The 15,623-nt window shown below is 47.4% G+C and overlaps 1 protein-coding gene across 1 annotated transcript in view; it reads right to left on the reverse strand.

Moving 5' to 3' along the window:
* LOC142304351 (A.superbus venom factor 1-like) overlaps positions 1 to 15,623 on the reverse strand; it is a 137,439-nt gene that overhangs the window by 24,841 nt on the left and 96,975 nt on the right. Inside the window, exons 26-31 of the mRNA XM_075346656.1 lie at positions 14,532 to 14,691; positions 14,344 to 14,439; positions 14,108 to 14,258; positions 8,558 to 8,718; positions 5,429 to 5,587; positions 1,280 to 1,339 (exon numbers count right to left, since the gene is read on the reverse strand). Coding sequence (XP_075202771.1) covers positions 1,280 to 1,339; positions 5,429 to 5,587; positions 8,558 to 8,718; positions 14,108 to 14,258; positions 14,344 to 14,439; positions 14,532 to 14,691 — 787 coding nt within the window. The remainder of the gene's footprint in view (positions 1 to 1,279; positions 1,340 to 5,428; positions 5,588 to 8,557; positions 8,719 to 14,107; positions 14,259 to 14,343; positions 14,440 to 14,531; positions 14,692 to 15,623) is intronic.

Here is a 15,623-nt window from a genome sequence, read left to right on the forward strand (position 1 = left end):
ATAAAATAAAGGCGTTGAAAACTTTACCAAACCATTTGGTAGATGTTTAACTCAATGGCTATGTGCACACAGAATTTTTGGAGCGGAAACTAAGTGGAAAGTTGCCATGTTCTCTTAAAAATGCAATAAAAACTTAAAAACTTTGGAGTTTCCATTGAGTTTCCTCCTAAAACTCTATTTATAATTGCTTTGAAGGGTCAAAAAACCATGGGTTTCCCCAGCCTGATAATACCAGCCCCCAGCTGACTGCTTTACCTTGGCTGGTTATCACAAATACTGCGGACCCAACACCATTTTTTAAAATAATTTATTTAAATAATTAAAAAAAACAAACAATGTGGTATCACCTCCATTTTTGATAACCAGCTAAGGTAAAGCTGATAGTTGCAGCCCGCAGTTGTCTGCTTTACCTTGGCTGGTTAGGTTATCAAAAATTGGCAGAAGTCAAGGGCAATTTTTTCTCTTTATTATTCACAGCAGCATATAGGCAATTTCTACATGCAACACAGCTTGTTGATTGGCTGCAATGCAGCCTTTCAAAAAACTTTATTAACATATGAACAGTACCTGAATTCTGAACTTGGACACAAACATTTTCTAAAAGTCTATATTTGAGTCCCTGTCCCAGACAACTGATGTCCCGTATGAACCTGAAACTTTACCATTCAGATTTGCTCATCTCTAGTCCTAAAGCAATTAAGAAGATTGATGAGAGTCTGTAAAGGGACTGATAAATCTTCTTAAATGTGTACAATTGCAAAGTGCTTGCAAAAATAGTTCAACAATAGTTCTGATATCCTGGCTCCTGGTTCACCCTATTCTGTTCTGTGATTTCGTGTGCTGACTTCTGCATGTTTCCTGACTACCCTCCTGCCTGCTGTTTTTGTACCTCGCTGCCCGATCCGGATTTGACCTCTGCTACGTTTTCTGATTACGTCCTTGCCTGCTGATTCTGTCACTGTTCTGCTATTGCTGGTTTGACCCTGCCTGACGACTACTCTCCGGACTGCTGCCTTCCACAGCTAGTGATCTCCAGGGCCCTGTGTAATTCCAAATCCCTGTATAGGGGTTAAAGGGTTTCAGAGTTCTGGGGGTCCTGCTTGCTGAGTGGCTTCCCTCTAGCCTATCCATTACATCCCATCTGAGTCTGTAGATCCAGGCATCCGTTACAGTTATATCCATATCTACATATGACTACTATTGTTTGGTGCTTTGGAGTATTTTAAAGTCAGTGCTTTAGGTTTAGTAATCTTGGTCGCTGACGCACATATGAACTTACCGTCAATGTTCCTTGTCCTTTGCCCTTGGCTTTGACGACAAACTCTTTATTTAGTTTGGTCTGTGAAATGGAATGATTACATTTATTTTATTTTTGTATAGAAGACTTTTTAGGTAGTAATCATTTCCTGAAGCTGATCATTTGCGATTTATCAAAGTCACTTTTATATTTCATATACCGTATTTTCCAAATTGTAAGACACACTTTTTCCCCCAAAACTGAAGGTAAAATGGGGGTGCATTTTACAATGCAGATATGGCTTACTGAGGCGGCGGTGGTGGAGCGGGGTCATAGGAGGCAGAGTTGGCGATACTGAGGGTATTGTGTGACGGGTGCATTGAGCTTACTTCGGATTCTATTGAATCTCCCATGTTTGACGCGATGGACTTAAAAAAAATGGCCACAGATATGGCCGCAGAGATGACGCGTGCACGGAAAGGTCTCTGCTGCCATTTTCTTGAAGTCCATCACGTCAACCACGGGTGATTAAATAAAATATGCGGTCAGGTGCCCACCACCGCAGCGACACCCCATCCTATGATTCTCCTGAGTCCTCCACTGCAGTGACACCCCCGCAGCATGCCGGAAAATCAATGGCCCCAAGGCCATAGTATCTCTGACCCTCCATCCACTAACCCTCCTGACATGCAACACCCCCTCCTCTGAGACCACAGCATCACTGACTCTGCCTCCTGTGACCTTCCTGAGCCGCTCCCCCCTGGTAAACATTAGGATTAAGATACACAAGGATTATAAAACGGACCCTCATTGCGGTACGTCTTATAACCCGGGGCGCCTTATAAACCGAAAAATACGGTACATAAACAGTGCGGCAGCAAACTGCGATTAATGTATACATGAACTACACTATTGCAGTAAACATTAAAAACATAAGGTGCTTAGCTAGCGTTTTTTGATAAAAGAACAAAAAAGCCATCCAACCACGTCAAGGTTGTAGGTAAGTATGTGTGACGTTCTGGCAAAACCAGGTAGTCACAAAAGTGTCCACCCTCCTTGATACCACCAAAAACCCACACCCAGGTACAACACACAGCCATCAAAGCCTAGCCACCCCCTCATGATAATAAGGACACACCAGTGGGTGGGATCAGGCAGATGAGAACGCCCACCTAGGGGTCCTGAGGTGTCAGAGGCGGGAACACGTCAGTAGAAGTAAAAGTTTGAGTTTGAACAGTGGAGGAGTAAAGTTGAGTGGAGCTGTCAGTTCAAGTGTAGTCAGGGCTAGGGGCCCTTGGACTACCTGGCTAGGTGGCAGACAGTGAACAGGGCCACAAGCAACGGAGATCCGGTCACGGGAGACCTTAAGTGGACCGGGGCAGGGTTGTAGCCCGCCGGTACCGACAGCGGGAATCCGGTCCGGAGGCCATGCACAGATGGGGTGCCTGGTCCCTAGGACGAGGAAGGTTGCATGCCCAAATCCCAAGGGTCAGATTTCGCGGGCCACAGCTCCCAAAAAAACTCAGTGCCGGGAGTGGACTTCCCCGTTCCATGCAGAGTCGTCCGACAGAAGAGACAAACACAGAGTGCAGGAGGAAGGGACACCTGTTTACTAAACCCGGGTGTGGGACCCGAATACACCCTCCAACTCCAGCCGGTCACTGACAACTTGGTTTACCACTGGACTTGTGTGAAATTACTGAACTGTGAGTACACCATTGGCCCCTGGTCCAACCTGACACACCACCTCCAGCAGCCATTACTCCCATGTACCGAACACGGGCCCTGGGACTACACCTCCCCTACCCATGGAGGGGATCCCATCTTGCTGCCCCGCTCCATCAGCCCCGGGCACCCATTACCAGGCAGCAGCGGTGTCACCATCCCTCACCGCAACCCACGGGTGGCGTCACCGACACAACAACTCCCCTGTAAATATTCCCCCCTCTCCAACGGTTGTGAGGACGGATGGCCGTGCGAGCCCAGGTCCGGTCACCACTCGAGACGCAGCAGCAAACCTGGATCCGAGTGGGCCAGAGAAATAGCAGCGGCCCCCGCCCACAACATATGGTTGGTCCCTGTCACTAATGCTCTAAGGCGGGCTTTGCACGCTGCGACATCGGTAACAATGTGTTACCGACGCTGCAGCGATAGTCCCCGCCCCCGTCGCAGGTACGATATCTTGTGATTGCTGCCGTAGCGAACATTATCGCTACGGCAGCTTCACATGCACTCACCTGCCCTGCGACGTCGCTCTGGCCAGTGAACCACCTCCTTACTGAGGGGGCGGGTCGTGCGGCGTCACAGCAACGTCACGCAGCAGGCAGCCAATAGAAGCAAAGGGGTGGAGATGAGCGGGACGTAAACATCCCGCCAACCTCCTTCCTTCCGCATAGCCGGCTGGGACGCAGGTAGGAGATGTTCCTCACTCCAGCAGCTTCACACACAGCAATGTGTGATGCCTGCTGGAACGAGGAACAACATCGTACCATCGCAGCAGCGGTATTATGGAAATGTCGGACCCTACACCGATCATACGATAACAACGCTTTTGCGCTTGTTAATCGTATGTAAAAGGCTTTACACACTACGAAGTCAACAGCGACGCCGGATGTGCATCACTTTCGATTTGACCCCACCGACATCACACCTGCGATATCTTAGTGTGCAAAGCCCGCCTAACTCTCCATGTGTCAAAAACAGCTCATTCTGAATGACAAGGGAAAAGGAGACCATGCACAATTGACAATTGATCAAAAAGCGCAAAAGCCATCCAACCATGCCAAGGTGTACCTAATCATGTCCTACCTCTCAATGTGCCACACCAGGCCTCAGCTGCATGAGAATGGCCTCCCGTGGCACCCTTATCCACCCATTTTCCCCACGGGTTGATAAGGGTGCCCTGGGGGGCCATTCCCATTCAGATGGATGAAGCCTGGTGTGGCACATGGAGAGGTAGGATATGATTAGGTACCCCTTGGCTTGGTTGGATGGCTTTTGCACTCGTTGATCAAAAAACGCTAACTAAGTACCTTTTATTGGAGTTCATGTAATCATTAAAGAGGTGATTCACCCCTTTTCATTACTGGCCACATCGATATTATGTTGAAAAACAAGGTTTCTCTCAAATACTTTTGTTGCCAATAGTGCCTGTGAGCCAGGAAAATAGAAAAAACAAGCCAACTAGAGTAACTAGACCAAATACATTTACGTTTCCAAATTTAGGCAAAATTTGGTTTAAAGGGAACCTGTCACCAGATTTGGTGACAATAAGCTGCGGCCACCACCAGTGGGCTCTTAAATATGGCATTTTAGCATGTTGTATACAAGAGCCCAGGCCGCTGTGTAAAATGTAAAAAACACTTTATAATACTCACCTAAAGTGCGGTGCAGACTGGTCGTATGGGTGTCTTCGTTCGTCAGATGCGATGCCTCCTCTTTCGGCCATCTTTGTCCTCCTTCTTCTGAAGCCTCGGTGCATGATGCGTCTTACATCATCCACACTAGTCGGCATTGAGGTCCTGGACAGGCACACTTTGGTCTGCCACGAGCAGGGCAGATCAAAGCATTGTAGTGCGCCTGCGCAGGACCTCAATGCCGGCTAGTGTGGATGACGTAGGACGCATCTTGCACCCAGGCTTCAGAAGAAGGAGGACAAAGGTGGCCAAAAGAGCAGGCGCCGGTACTGGAGAACAAAGACACTTATTCGAACAGCCTGCACCGCACCGCCCCTTAGGTGAGTATTATAAAGTGTTTTTTACGTTTTACACAGTGGCCTGGACTCTTATGTACAGCATGTTAGAATACTGTAAATAAGAGCCCAATGGTGGTGGTCGCAGCTTATAGGCACCAAATCTGGTGACAGGTTCCCTTTAATTTGTCCATATCCCCAGTACATGATTTGGCACTTTAACCCAGGACAGGAAGCCATTTTCCGAAATAAAAGAACAATAGATCTGGAAGGAACAAGATTATCTTATGACATCATGTCATCAGAGTTACGTGACACCAAATTCTCAATATCACCTTTCAGAACAGTTTTACATGGAAAGTGATCCTTATCCACAATAACTCAATATCATACATCTTACATAATTATTGTATGTTCAAAGTCAGTCCAAAACATTCTTTCTATTCTTACAAGCTGAGTGTCCTAAACATCATGAACCTCACAAACATCCCAATGCTCACCTCAGAAGAACGTGCCAGCATAGCGTTATCCAAGTTGATACGATAATTCAACGGACTTCTGCGTCCAGGGAGATTGATGGATACATCAAGATCTAACTCATTTAGAGCTGGAATTTCTATCTGATATTGGGCCAGAGCTTGAAACATCACAATGGTAGCCTACAGAACACAAAAGCAACAAGAAACAATAAATAACAAGGATGATTAGCATACCATGAAAAGAGCAAAGACAATGAAGAAAAGAGAGGCTGGACTAAAGGGTGCTTTACACGCTGCGATATCGCTATTGATATCGCTAGCGAGCGTAACCGCCCCCGTCGGTTGTGCATCACGGGTAAATCGCTGCCCGTGGCGCACAACATCACTAACACCCGTCACACGGACTTACCTTCCCTGCGACGTCACTCTGGCCGGCAATCCGCCTCCTTTCTAAGGGGGAGGTTCGTGCGGCGTCACAGCGACATCACACGGCAGCCGTCCAATAGCAGAGGAGGGGCGGAGATGAGCGGCAGGAACATGCCGCCCACCTTCTTCCTTCCTCATTGCCGGTGGACGCAGGTAAGGAGATGTTCGTCATTCCTGCGGTGCCACACATAGCGATATGTGCTGCCGCAGGAACGCTGAACAACATCGTACCTGCAGCAGCAACGATATTTGGAAATGGAGCGACGTGTCAAAAAGCAATGATTTTTCATGTTTTTGCGCTCATTGATCGTCACTCCTTGGTGTCACATGCTGCGATGTCGCTAACGGCGCCGGATGTGCGTCACTAATGACGTTGACGTGACCCTGATGATATATCGTTAGCGATGTCGCAGCATGTAAAGCACCCTTAAGGGGGAAGCCTACATGACTTGGATTGGAGATAAAGAAATTGGAGGGGCTTAAACTTGGTGGATCAGGCCACATTTAAAGGGAATCTGTCACCAGATTTGGGGCCTATAAGCTGCGTCCACCACCAGTGGGCTCTTATATACAGGATTCTAACATACTGTATATAAGAGCCCAGGCCACACTGTAGAACATAAAAATCACTTCATAATACTCACTTAGGGGGTGGTGCAGTGCAGACTGGTTAGATGGGTGTCTCCGTTCTCCGGTACCGATGCGTCTTCTTTCGCCCCTCTTTGTCCTCCTTCTTCTGAAGCCTGGGTGCATGATGCGTCCTATGTCATCCACACAGGCTGGCATTGAGGTCCTGCGCAGGCGCACTTCGATCTGCCCTGAGCACTGCAGATTATAGTATTGTAGTTTCGCCTGCACAGGACCTCAATACCGGCTAGTGTGAATGACGTAGGACACGTCATGCACCCAGACTTCAAAAAAGGATGACAAAGATGGCCGAAAGAGGAGGCGACGGTACCAGAGAAAGGAGACACCCTTCTCACCAGTCTGCACTGCACCACCTCTTAGGTGAGTATTATAAAGTGATTTTTACATACTACACAACGGCCTGGGCTCTTATATACAGCATGTTAGAATGCTGTATATAAGAGGTCACTGATGGTGGCCACAACTTATAGTCACCAAATCTGGTGACAGGTTCCCTTTAGGTGAGAGAGGATATAAAAAGTGGGGCATGGAGAAGGCTGAGGTGCTATTTTGTGGTTTTTGACATATCAGAATGGAGTAGTATAGGAACAGATGATTTATTTTGATGTGTCATAGCACCTTTCAGAGAGAGGGTGTCCTCAGAGTCAATTTGGAAACATTGATATTGGAAGTTTGCTGGAGAAGAAACCAATTGGTTTTGGACAGCAAGGATTTTTGGTCTACTGAACATGGAGTATAGCAGGCCTTAGGCAAAGTAGGAAAATCTAATCTATAAAGCTGAGTGTATGTGTGTATGTTCACTAAAGGAATCCGCACCGTCGCATTTACAATCACAAAATTTTGCACAGACACCCCATGTGACTCAGGGAACGTCATAAGGCCGCTTTATATGCTACGATTTATCTGACGATATGTCATTGGGGTCACGGTTTTCGTGACGCACTTCCATCATCATTAGCGACGTCGTTACGTGTGACACTTACGTGCGACTTTGAACGATCGCAAATAGGGTGAAAATCATTGATCGTTGACACGTCGTTCAGTTTCAAAATATTGTTCGTCATTTGGAACGCAGCAGACATATTGCTATGTTTGACACCCTGCCAAAGACGAACAACATCCACACGACCGCCTTGGTCAAACAATATATCACTGAACGATGTAGCATCGTTTGTGAGATGTGTACGTGTGACCGTTACAAAACGACTTATGAGCGATCTCGGCAAATCGTAACAACGATCTGGGCATGTCACATCGCTAACGAGATCGCTAGCGATATCATTGTGTGTAAAGCAGCCTATAGACTATGTTTTGACAGGAAAATGTAACCCCGCACTTTACAGTTACAATCCAAAAATCATTTCTCCATTAAAGTCAAAGGAGATAGGAGATAGAGGTTATTAATAGCAGCTGTGAGTGGTTGCCATAGGAACAAAATAAATTGTTAGTATAAGAAGCTTATGTGTGAGGTAATAAGATGTCGGTGGGGAGACGGATAGAGAGAGACAGAAAGAGACAGAGAGACGTAAGCACAGACAGAGACTGACAGACAGGAAAAGAGACAGACCTCGAACGAGACAAACAGACACAGAGACAGAGAGACAGACAGAGAGACTGATACAGAGACAGATAGAGAGATATACACAGACAGACAGACATGGATAGAGATTGACACACAGATAGACAGGGAAAGAAACAGACACACAGACAGAGCCACACACACAGACAGTCACACAGACAGACAGAGTCACACAGACAGACAGAGCCACACACACAGACAGAGCCACACACACAGACAAAGCCACACACACAGACAGAGCCACACACACAGACAGAGCCACACACACAGACAGAGCCACACACACAGACACAGTCACACACACAGACAGAGCCACACACACAGACAGAGCCACACACACAGACAGAGCCACACACACAGACAGAGCCACACACACAGACAGAGCCACACACACAGACAGAGTCACACACACAGACAGAGTCACACACACAGACACAGTCACACAGATAGACACAGTCACACAGACAGACAGAGCCACACATACATGTACAACTTACTTGAGTAGAACCATAAACTGCTCCATAATATCTTTTCTCGGTTATCCAGCGCACAATTGGTCCAGTTAGATGATACTCCTTCATGCGCAAGAGAGCCAGAAGAGCGTAAGATGTGGCCTCAATATTTAAAAAGCGGGATCCTGCATCCCAATGAACTTTGTCTTGTAAAGAAAAAATAAATCACTTTTGAAAAAGGTTACTAATGAAGGTGCAATATATTACTTGACTTGATTCTTGTGTAGACTATGAGAACTTCGTAGAAGGTTCAGAGTAGGTCCACCATAGAAAAATATCCTGTTATATGCATACATGTGACAGATGAATCCATACATCTTGGTAACATTCATACATGTGACAAGCCATTTATATGTAAACTTTTTCATTAAAAGGATATGGACATATTTTTTCACTTGTAGACATGTAATTTGTGATAAAAATCCTTATTATTTTGCAGTTAAAATGATATATATTCAATGTTTGCATGCATCCTAGCTCTTACAGAGCGCTGCTGTATTTTTTTGCTTGTTTATAGTACATGTGGCGCTCCTGAGGCTTCAGTCGCCACAGAGTATTGCATCTGTTTTAAGATTGTAATTCTCTCCCGGTTGAGAAGAGGTTAATCACTGGTTTCTGCCACTTACACTTACAATCACCCAGATAGTGAGCCAGTCACCACACACAGAAAACCAAGCTGGAAATCCCCCAGCACTGCTGAGTCATTCCTGAGGTGAGGGTCGCTCTCAATGAGTAAAAAGACAAGCAATTTCACTTTTAGCGACAGGACAGCCCAAGACAGAGAACAGAGCAGGCAGCCTTGAGGAAGCAGCGCTTAACAAGCTGGATCTGGGGCGGGAGGTAGATAGAGATAGTCCCAGGGCCAGGGGCCACAACATCGTGAGTCTGCAGGAGTGAGACTGAAAGAGGGCGAGAGACAGATGCAGCCGGTGGAGATGTTGGGACAAGAGGAGACATGGTAGCTGAGGTTGAGCCTAACTGTTCCCACAGTGCCAGTGCGTCAGGGTTCAGGACCCTCGTTTGGGAACACCTTCACGGACTCCAACAAATCTGCAAGAGATGGAGATTTCATGTCTCATCGTCCACTACCCACTTTACAAAGCACAGTGACACATAGGATCCAGGGTCAGGGCTACGGTCGGACCCCATGGCAAGGACCCGCGTCACCTGCATACGGGAAGAGACATTTAACACTGACAGCGGGGTCCCCAAATTGCTTCAAGCTACGGGAAACCGTGTGTCAGCCAGGTCTGACACATTTCCACAGACACCGGTGATTGCCTCTGATTCACTCGGGACCGGCTGGAGTCCATCCATGGCAGCGGAGAGCAGCACCACCAGGGAACCTTATGAACTGTGAACCACAGCCCCCTGTGTCGTCCTTGTCATTGCCGGTGCCGCCGTCCCGCGCTTCGGGGCCATCGTCCTCATCCACCGTCGTCCTCATCTTCCCTGGGGCTCACTTCACCTGTGGGGAGCTGAACAATCTGAGCTGCGTTAACATCAGCCCCAGAGGAGAGCATCATCTCGCAGCGATGGCCAATCCCTGGCCGCAAACCACGGGTGGTGCTGCAAAGCATCCCCCATTCCCATCCAACACCTGGAAGAGGAAAAGTCACTGGAAGGGTCGACGGCAGAGGAGGCAGAGACCCCAGTCACCGCTGCAACCGGTGACACGCTTCCCAGCGACTCTTCGCCCTCCTTCCATCCCCCTCTACACCTTGGACCTGCTTGTCATTTACATGTAGCCGACGAGGCCACGGAGACGGGTTAGGTCAGTCACAGCAGAACCTCACAAAACTACTGGCCCTGTGATGAGTATCCCCTTAGGCCCCATGGGGCGCTACATTTGGCACTGTAAGCAGGGTCTCATGCCCGCAACTGTGGGTACTGCGTGCATTAAAAACTTTCCACCTGGTGGTACAAAACCGGATATTGTTATGTGATTTCTGAACTGTACAAGAACTGTTTGCCCGCCATTAACCATCTTGGCGTGGGAAATGAAGGGGTGTGCCATCATGGGCGGAACCCAAAAAGAGCGCAAAAGCGTGGGTGGAGTTCAGAAAGAGCACGAAAGAGAGCCCCACTGCCAGAGACTTACTGTAAACAAGGACTTGTCGTTAGGCTTCCTTCGTTGCTGACGCTGTGGCAGCCTTGAGGAAGCAGCGCTTAACAAGCTGGATCTGGGATGGGAGGTAGATGGAGATAGGGCCAGGGCCAGGGGCCACAACACCGCACTGCAGGAGTGAAACTGAAAGAGGGCGAGAGACAGAGGCAGCCGGTGGAGATGTTGGGACAAGAGGAGACATGGTAGCTGATGGTAGCTGAGGTCGAGCCTAACCGTTCCCACAATGCCATTGCGTCGGGGTACAGAATCCTCGGTTAGGGACACCATCACGGACTCCAAAAAATATGCAGGAGATGGGGATTTCATGTCCCATCGTCCACTACTTACTTTCCCGAAGCACAGTGACATATAGGATCCGGGGTCAGGGCTACGGTCAGACCCCATGGCGAGGACCCGCGTCACCTGCATACGGGACGGGACACTTAACACCAACAACGGGGTCCCCAAATTGCTTCAAGCTACGGGGAACCATGTGTCAGCGCATGGAGGAAGGTCTCACACATTTCCACAGACACCGGTGATTGCCTCTGTTGATGAGCTGGAGTCCTTCCATGGTGTTGGATAGCGGCACCTCCGGGGCACCTTAACAACTGTGAGTAAACGGAACTTTGAACCGCAGCCCCTCGTGTCATCCTTGTCATTGCCAGCGCCGCCACCCCACGCTTCGGCGCCATCAGTCGTCTTCCATCGTCCTCATCCTCCCTGGGGCTCGCTCCACCTGTGGGGAGCTGAACTATCTGAGCTGCGTTAACATCAGCCCCAGAGGAGAGCAACATCTCGCAGCGTGCGGCTAATCCCTGGCCGCACACCACGGGTGGCGCTGCAAAGCATCCCCCATTGCTATCCAACACTGCCCCTGGAAGAGGAAAAGTCACAGGAATGGTTGGCGGCAGAGGAGGCCAAGACCCCAGTCACCGCTACAACCGGTGACACGCTTCCCAGGGACCCTTCGCCCTCCTTCCATCCCCCTCTACACCTTGCACTTGTTTGTTTGTCATTTACATATAGCTGACAGGGCCACGGAGCAGCAGAATCGCACAAAACCACTGGCCCGGTGACGAGTAATCCCTTAGACCACGTGGGGCGCTACAGGTATACATAAGGCATGTGAGATGTGACACATATCAATTAACCCCTTCACCACCAGGTGATTTTCTATTTTTTTGTTTTTCCTCCCCATTTTTCAAGTGCCATAACTTTTTATCTTTTTTTCCATCAATATAGCCATATGAGGCTCTAATCAGCAGACACGATTGGATAAAGCAGGCATAAACTTGTAACAAAAGAAATTCCAGTGTCTCCAGGAGGATTAAAGAATATTAAAAATGAATTCTTTTTTTTTTGATCCTTAAAAATATCCATCATAGATACAAAAGGAGGCACATAGAAACAGGACAGAGGAACTTAATCCATGATTAAGACCTTAACAGGTCGAAACGCGTAGGAAAGTTCCTCTGTCCTGTTCCTATTTGCCTCCTTTTGTATCTATGATGGATGTTTTTAAGGATCAATAAAAATAATTCATTTTTAATATTCTGCTTTCCTCCTGGAGACGCTGGAATTTCTTTTGTTACAAGTTTATACCTGCTTTATCCAATCGTGTCTGCTGATTAGAGCGATGCTTCAGCTTCCCTGTGTACAGCAGAAATGCTGACCTACTGTGAGTGCTGCGCTATGCCGGCATTCACAGAAAGTGAGTCATGACAGCGACAGGGGACATCAACTGACTTCCACACTGTCATGGCGTCACATCACGGGGCCACCGAGGAACAGCGCAATCTCCGCCGGAGCATGTTAGATCGCATTGTCAGAGTTTGACAGTGTGCTTTAGGCCTCTTTCACACGTCCGTGTCTCAGGCACGTGTTTGGTCCGTTTCCTCACGTACCGGAGACACTAGGACACGTAGACCCATTAAAATCAATGGGTCTGCGCTCATGTGCGTGTTCTGCCATGGACCGTGTGTACATGTGGAGCATACGTGTGTCCGTGTGCTCCAGACATAGACATGTCCGTTTTTCTCCGGCATCACGGGTGTCACACGAAACGCAAACAGACCACACGGAGGTGTTCCGTGTGACACGCGCCGGAGAAAACACACGTGTCTGAGAAAAAAAAAAAAAAAAACTTTACTCACCTTCTCCAGCCCTCCTGTTTATGCCGCTGCTGTCACTTGCTTCCGACCACCTCTCATTATGCTCATTGCATATTCACTTCACTGAGACCGGAAGCTGCAGCAGCGGGGAGATCAGCACCACGGACAGCGATGCCAGGGACAAGTGAGCAGAAAGTTTTCGTTCTCCATGTGTTATCACGGATAACACACGGAGAACACACATGTGCCATAAAAACTGCTCACGCAGGGCTATACGCACCTTTGACACGTCTGTGAAAAACGTGCGTGATTTTCACGAACGTGTGAAAGAGGCCTTAAGGGGTTAATAGGAGCGGGTGGTGAAGGGGTTAATTGATATGTGGCACATGCCCTATGTATACACATATACTGTAAACAAGCAAAAGTATACAGCAGCACTCAGTAAGCATTAAGATGTGTACAAACATGGAATCAGCATACATGTGCATGGAAAGATGCACCACGTGAGCCCACATCAAAGAGAGGGAGGATACCTAGGTTGTATATGCGTCATGTCTCCATCAGAATCTGTGGCTGTGATTTCTGCTCCGGCCACCAGGCACCGCCGCATTCCCATGTTGGGCAGTGGCAGTGATAGAGTCAGAGTCCGTACCAGTAATTTTGGCGAGCTCAGTCTCCGCTCATCCACCAAGCTTGGTTGGCCTGAGACTTGCAGTACCACTGGCTGACTGTGGTGGTGTGTGTCTTCCAAGTGAAGTTATCAGCTTCCAGCTACAGCCTATTGGAAGGCATCACACCCTTGTTATACCTTCAGTGGTGTGCTGCTCCCTGCCAGATATATTCTAGTTTTCTGCTTGTCTTTGGATCACACCCTGCTCTGAATATTTAATCCCCATGGTTTGACCTCTGCCTGTTCTCTGACTACACTCTTGCCTGTCGATTTTGTTCCTTTTTGTACCTCCTGGTTTTGACCCTGCCTGACAACTACTCTTTTTGGGATTACAGCCCTCCACAGTCAGTGACCACCTGTACCCTGTAGTGATTCCAGATCCCTGTACAGGGGTTTAATGGTTTGGGGGTTCTCGGGATCCTGTTGAGTGGGCATCTAGCCTCAGTCTGTCCGTGGCAGCCAGCCTAAAACTATGGTCCTGGGCAGACGTTACAAAATGTAAGTTCTATGTCATTAAGAGGTTGAAAATGTGTTTTATATAATCTTAAGTCCCTAAAATCACATTTTAAACATTTCTTTACTATTATTATTAGTTATTAACAAAGTAGGATCGTCTATGTTAAATATTAGGTGAGGTTCAGTACCTGTGCTTGCAGACAGCAGCTTCTCTGGTAGATCTATTGCCTCTGCCATAGCAAGAGCATATGAGGTAATAGCAATAGAGTATGGTTTTTTTAGACCTGGTAACTGACCCAAAAGGAAGCTGGTCGCTTTTTCAATACTGCCCTTCAGACTCTATAATGAATTATTGAAGACAAATTTTAACAAGCATGTATTAGATTGTGGTTGTATTAAGGATTAATGCACAAAGGAAACGTACGTTGACATGCGGAGAACAAGACTTCTCACTTTCCAACAAAGCAATAAGGACAAAGGCAGTGAGCGCAACATCCTCTGATGCCCCTTTAATATCTCCCTGAAAGAAAATAATAATAATTAAAAAGTTACAAGTGTAATATTTTACAGAGCACTAAGTTAGTGAGAAGGAAGTCCATTGCTAATACATACCACCATCTCTTGATGAACAACCGGAGCATCTTCTTTGAACATTCCATCCGGTTTCTGTTTATCAAGTATCAACCATTTGACTGCTCCACATAAAACATTGCTTTCAATATCCACCAGTGGTTGAGCCATGGCAAAAACTTTGACTACATAAGCAGTTAACCTGGTACGAAAGAAATGGTATTATCCAAATAGGGAAATATTTACAAACTGAGCTGAGACGACATCTCACTATCCAGATTCACCAGAAAGTTGCTGCTGCATTTCGTGCTTCTACTTTTATACAGGCTTTCATAGATTCTCCTATTTGGCTGTTGTAAATAACGTGATATGATAACTGCAAAGCTTTATGGGAAAGCCTTCCTATGGTCATATAATCTTACCGCAACTGAATGTTTAAAATTGTATCCCCCATTGAAAGCCATGAACACAAAGTAACTGTTAATTTTTTTGTCACAAATTTCATTGGCATTAAATCAATTTTGTCTGTCGTGTGGTGTTCTGCGTTGCACTCGCTGGGTATCTGTTTACACTGCAGATTCCGATAGGTTACCTGGGATTCTTTAGTTGCAGCATGCCATGGGCGTCGGCTGGTTCTGGCTTCACTGCTCTCCAGCACAGCGGGAGTTAATTTCTGCTGGCCTGTGATTAACTGCTGGAAGCTCAGGCTGCTGATCACCATCTCCAGCCTTTATAAGGTTCTGGATTCTGGAGCTGTTTGCCGGATATAGCTTTGCTTCCTGGTTCCTGGAGTTAACCTTTTTATGGTGATCTTCAAGTTGCAGTTCTGCGTGGTGTGTGAGTTCTCCAGTCATGTTATTATTGCCTACCCCTTCGGCGTTACTTCCCAATTCACATATTGTCCCTCCTTTGTGTTTGAGTGCATTGTGCATGTGTTTTCACTTACCCTTGTCAGTGATTATTTGTAGGGTTTTGGTGACTGGGTGTCTGGCCGGCTCCCTGGGTGGTAGTATAAGGCCTTGGACAGGAAACAGGGGCCCAGTCTTGTGGTCGGCCTAGGAGCCCCTGTTCCATCCGTACTTCCCCGTGACACTGTAATTCCTAGGCACCATCATGATTTTTTTAAACTCAGAT

The sequence above is a fragment of the Anomaloglossus baeobatrachus genome, chromosome 4 (genome assembly GCF_048569485.1).
Source record: "Anomaloglossus baeobatrachus isolate aAnoBae1 chromosome 4, aAnoBae1.hap1, whole genome shotgun sequence".
NCBI classification, from domain to species: Eukaryota; Metazoa; Chordata; class Amphibia; order Anura; family Aromobatidae; genus Anomaloglossus; species Anomaloglossus baeobatrachus.